Consider the following 5,630-nt stretch of genomic DNA (forward strand, 5'->3'; position numbering starts at 1 on the left):
CGACCAATCTTTATTCTTCATGAACAGTACTGGTGCTCCCCAAGGTGACATACTAGGTCGGATGAAGCTCTTGTCCAGCGTTTCGTGCAACTAGACTTTCAACTTAGTTGGAGCCATTCTATATGGACCTCTCGATATAGGAACAGTGTCAGACTCTAACTCAATAGAAAAATCAATCTTTTTGTGAGGTGGAAGTCTTGGAAGTTCATTTGGAAAAACATCAGTGTATTCCTTCACCCTCGGTTGAGATGATAAGAAAACTTCAAGTTCTATAGTGTTTACTATGCTAGCCAAGATACTCCAAGTACCCTGGTTGAGTAGCTTACTAGTTTCATGGCTGAGATAACTTTGGGTAGGACTACATTCCTTGTCCTCTTATATTTGAAACTAACTGCAGAAGAAGAATTAAAAACTACCTCCTTGCGAAAACAGTCTATACTTGCATGGCTAGTAGATAGCCAATCCATGCCTAAAATTACATCAAAGTCTTGCATGTCTAAGGTTAACAAAGTTACATTTAAAACATGGTTCAATATTTCTATTTAACATGCTTTTATCTTTTCTTTTAATAACATAATTTCTCTAGATGGAGTAGAAACTGATAACATATAACTCAAGGGTTTTACCTCTAAACACATATTTTGAACAAATATTGAGGATATAAAAGAGTAAGAGGACCTATAGTGAAACAATACAACTGCAAAGTGCCCCATATTGAGAGCGTACCTATCACCACTATGTCAGCTTTCTCGGCCTCCTGCTGAGTCATGACAAATACTCTTCTCTGCTGAGATGTGGAAGTCTGGTTCGAAACAGGCACAAACAGTTTTTTAGGCCAAAAATCAGTTTTGTGCCCTGCTTGCTTGTATTTGTAGCATATTCCCTTTTTTATAGGCAACGACCTTCATGAGACCTCTCACAGCTACAACAGATCGCTAAAAACACCACATGACCTCAGGTTCCTTTGTGGCGCCGCGGTAGGCTATAACCCATCCTTCCTCTTCTTTCCTGAGGTTGACCCCTTTTCTGAAGTCTTGAACAGATCAACCCTCTCATGCAAACTCATATCCACTGTTAGGTGCAGTGCATCAGCTTGGGTGTTTGGCTTCAAGGCTCGAATAAAACCCTGAAAATCTAACCTGAGACCTCTAACAAATTTGTCGGCTATTGCAATCTTAGTCGCTATCATCCAAGAGCAAAGCGGGACAACATATCGAATTCTTGGTCATACTGCTCCACTGTCACATTACCTTGCAGCAATTCTAGAAATTTTTTATGCTTAGCATCTTTCAGGCTGACAGAGGAATTTGGCATAAAAGTTTTTCTTGAAGTGTTCCCAGGTAATCTAGTTTACATCCCCACCTAGCATCCTCTCTGTATACTCCCACAAAGTTGTGCCTCTGTCCCTCTATAAGAATACGACACACTGTACCTTCTGTCGTTAGGCACCTCATGGAACGAAAAATCGTTTCAATAGAAGCCAACTACATCTGCACCTTGGTAGGGTCTTTCAAGGATCCATCGAAAGTCTGAGGGTTATACTTCCTGAAATCTCTCAAGTACTTAGCTTCTACAAAGAGCTGATCTAATACATTCTGGGTACCACTAGGCTTGAACAGGGGCTGACAGGGTTTGCTAGACAGGTTGAAACGGTGCAAATTCCTCGCTTAACATATCTCGATAATTCCAAGTCGAGCTGATTTCCTCCTTCAACCGAACTGCGCTTGCCTTTCCTTTGTCCTAGCTGAGTCGTCGAGCCGCCAAGCCTTTTGGTCTTTTTCCACTTATTTTGGGTAAGTTTTATTAGGTTTTGGATTTAAGTTGGAGTATTTTTTTCATGAAGGTTTAGCTAGTTTAAATCAGAAGTTTGTGCTGTAGTATTTTCCCGAATCAAGGACAATTTGGATTCAAGCTCAACTTTGGGTAAGTTGAATTAATTGAATTTTTGGACTTTTAGCCAGCTGAGGACATTACATTTATGTTTAGGACTTGACTGCTTAGAAAGCTTGACTGTGACTTTTAGGATAATTTGGTTAAGCTAATCTCGAGGCAAAAGATTCTTCTAGCTACTAGACCCTCGTACTGAAGTTAGTAGTTTGCGTGGGATTTTTCCATTATGCAATTATGTAGTTGGGATGCATACTATATTGATGGCGTATGTTGATGACTGATAGTTATTGCTGATTTATGTTGATGATGATGACTGATTTATGTCAATGATAATGCATGAAATATTAATCTCCTGATTGAGAGCGTTATGATTAATATTCATGTCATGTTTATGATGTTACGATGTGCTACATGCTATGGATTGAGTGTTCTGTTAACTTTGTCTATTAGGGTCGTAACCATATGGGTGTCCCTCAGAATTACAACCTTTTTATGACTATATGGTCCGACGGGATCACCAATCTATCATGAGATGTTATGTATATTAATATGTATATATATGTATATTATATTACTACAAAAAGAAGCATTAGGTGAAGTTTATTTGATGTATATAACCTCATTAATATATGAGCACTCTCTTTTAAAATGAAAGATACATTAATTTTAGAAAAAAAAGGAAATAGAAATAGTTTTAAAAGATAATATAATAATAATTTTAAAAACTCCGTAAGAAAAAAAAATTTGAAGTATGAGATAGTGTAATTTTAAAAATATTTTATAATTACATCAAGAACATAGTTGTGACTTAAAAGAAAAAAAAAACTATAGAGTTCAAAATATATTAAATTATGCTCCATAACGTTATAAAACTATGGAGTTCTATCACATTATCAATCATATATCAAAACGAAACACAAACTCCATACAATCTACAAGAAATTTACTAAAACTTAAAATCAACAAGCAATACCAAAACAGAATCCAATTAATTTGTTTATTTAATTTATATTTACATATATTAATGCTTACACAACTTCTAATTTAACTCCTCAAATAATTGAAAAATATGACACATAACCTAAAATTGGTTTTACAATACATGATAGCACATAAAAAATATATTAAACACAAGCATATGTATGAATGGAAAACGAGTACTGCCTACTTTTTCTCTTTGTAGACACCGTTTCTTAGGTAGCTTTATGCTTGATGGCCAATAAAACTTTGGTACATATCATGAGATAAACGTGGCTTTGCATGCAAATGCAATGGCTTTAATAGAGATAATTCATTGGTTTGAGGAATGTCTGTCTTTGTGAATTTTGGCAATGAAGTCCATGAAAATCCTTGTAGAAGTCTAGCAAATAACATCATCGTAATGTTAGTTCCTAGTGAGCTACCAGGACAACCTCTCCTCCCTCTAGTGAAGGTGATGAATCGTAAATTGGGTTCTGAAATTCCCAATTCAATTGTCTCATCCTTTAGATGACGTTCTGGATTAAATTTCATTGGATCCTCCCAAATTCTTGGATTTCGACCAAGACCTAAACGACTTAGCAACACTTCACTTCCTTTAGGAATAAAATAGCCAGCCACAACAATGTCGGAGTTGGACACATGGGCAACATTGAAGGGTGAAAATGGGTGAAGTCGAAAAGATTCTCTAACACAAGCTGTGAGATACTTGAGGTTCGAGATATCCGATTCTTGGACTAATCTCTCTCTTCCAACTACTTTATCCAATTCTTCAATAGCTTTTTTGAGAACTTTTGGTTGATTGAGTAATTCTGCCATTGCCCATTCCACAGCATTTGAAGGATTATCTATCGTGGCAAGTTGTATATCCTATTATTATAACAATGGTGGTAAAATTGGCGTTAGTATACGTCAACAATTTGAGGAAGCTTAAATTAACGAATTTTTCAGATTCTATTCTTCTTTGGACATGGAAAAGAAAGTTGAGGTAAAATAAAGTGTCAAAAGGGTCTTGAACATTAAAAAAAGATTTAGCACATGAATCATTGATAAACATATTTATTTATTGTTTAGTAAAGTTGGTAGAGTTAAAATTAAACAAATATCAAATAGGTCAAATATTTTATTGTCAATACTTTTTCATGTTCAAACAAAATAATTAATTACGAAATTAGAAACAATTTTTCCACATATGCATATATGTACTAACGAGTAATTTATGTATGCTTTGTTAATTATCGTATACAGAACTATAGAACACTTACCATGATTTGATTCTTGATCTCTTCTATTGACAACAAGGAATTTTCATTGTCATCTGTAAGTGAAATGAGGATATCAAGAATGTCTTCAACCCCTTTTATTTTCTCGTCATTTTTCCATTGTTGCACTCTCTCTTTTATAATGTGCTCATCATATTTTCTAAGAACATTCAAAGCGTTCTTCATATTTTTTTGACGTCCATCTAAATCAAGAGGCTTCAAACAAGGCATGAAATCTGATATAGAAAATGAATTAACATGCCTAACAATGGTCAACAATGCTTGATTATGTTCTTCTTCTTCAAAAGTTGGTCCCCCATCTTCCCTCCCTTCGCCATAGTATCTTCTATTGAATACTATTCTTCTAATAATGTTACCGCAATAATGTTGTGTTATGCTTCTAACGTTGATCACTGCACCTCCTCCATTTTTGCATGTTTGGTTGAAAATATAGTGTAAAAGAGCATCGGCTTCAGCAGTTCTTTGGCCAAGCATTCGATGGAGAGTTGATGGATTGAGTATCTCTGATGTGAGAATTCTTTTCATCTTCCTCCATTGGGGTCCCGTTGGCGATAATATCGTGGAGACACATCCGCCGGTTAACATATCAACATCGTTGGAAAAGGAAGAGCGGGATCCAAAGACAGAATCATATGTTTTAAGGAATTCAAGAGCGAGTTCTGGAGAAGCGACAGGGATTACGTAGGTATTTCTGAGGCGTATAGAAGCAATTTCAGCATTGAATTGCTTCATAATTGAATGAATCCATTCGTGCGTTGATGAGTTGTTACTGGACAACATTGCGGGCAGGCAGCCAACAAGAGGCCATGGCCTTGGCCCTGGTGGAAGAGGAGGTTGCAAGTTTGAGTGTTTCTCCATACTGTTATAACACTGAAAAAACAAGATAGAAATGAAAGCCATCAATAGAAACATAACGAAAGATGGTTGCAAGTTAGAGATCATGGCTACTGGAGAGTTTTGGTAAATCAATTGACCGGTGAATATCGAAGCAACTTCCATCACTTTCTCTATGTATAGTAATGGAATGTTTTTTAGCTATATCCTTTGGAGAATATGTGTGTGCATATATATAGACATAAGTGGCATTTGAAGTAGCATTTGTAGAGACACATAAAGTACCGTTCAATTGAATTACTATTATAATTAATTTCAAATGTGTCTATTTGGTATTTCAACTTGATAAAATGTTTAGCTTGATTTAATTTCTAATTGAGCTTTCCACTTTGTTAGTCAAAAAATTAACCTAATAAAGTGTATACTTTAAATATTTAAATTTAATAATATAGGTCATTTTGTTTAAGAAATGTTTTAATACCTATCAACATGCATATGCATCGGGATGCTCTTAAATCTTCGATTTTGGCTCATCAACTTTTTAACAAATATTTAATGAAGCGGCTTGCAACACGACGCTCTTGTGTTACCTTTAGGACCAATTACACATTCGAGAGCCAAGAAGCTGCAGTTAGCATTGAATTC

At 35.5% G+C, this 5,630-nt stretch overlaps 1 protein-coding gene across 1 annotated transcript; it reads right to left on the reverse strand.

The window, feature by feature from the left end:
• Window positions 1-2,870: 2,870 nt before the first annotated feature.
• On the reverse strand, window positions 2,871-5,161 carry LOC103492068 (isoleucine N-monooxygenase 1-like). Its single transcript, XM_008452253.3, has 2 exons — window positions 4,134-5,161; window positions 2,871-3,738 (listed from the first exon to the last, which is right to left on the reverse strand). The coding sequence occupies exons 1-2, from the start codon at window positions 5,148-5,150 to the stop codon at window positions 3,094-3,096; spliced, it is 1,662 nt and encodes a 553-aa protein (XP_008450475.2). The 5' UTR covers window positions 5,151-5,161; the 3' UTR covers window positions 2,871-3,093.
• Window positions 5,162-5,630: the final 469 nt, after the last annotated feature.

Source organism: Cucumis melo, chromosome 2, assembly GCF_025177605.1.
Source record: "Cucumis melo cultivar AY chromosome 2, USDA_Cmelo_AY_1.0, whole genome shotgun sequence".
Classification (NCBI taxonomy): domain Eukaryota; kingdom Viridiplantae; phylum Streptophyta; class Magnoliopsida; order Cucurbitales; family Cucurbitaceae; genus Cucumis; species Cucumis melo.

Coding starts and splice junctions, on each gene's coding strand:
- LOC103492068 (XM_008452253.3), bottom strand. CDS start 5,150: ATGGAAGTTGCTTCGATATTCACCGGTCAATTGATTTACCAAAACTCT. Junction 3,739..4,133: donor AGATCAAGAATCAAATCATG/GTAAGTGTTCTA, acceptor TTATAATAATAG/GATATACAACTTGCCACGAT.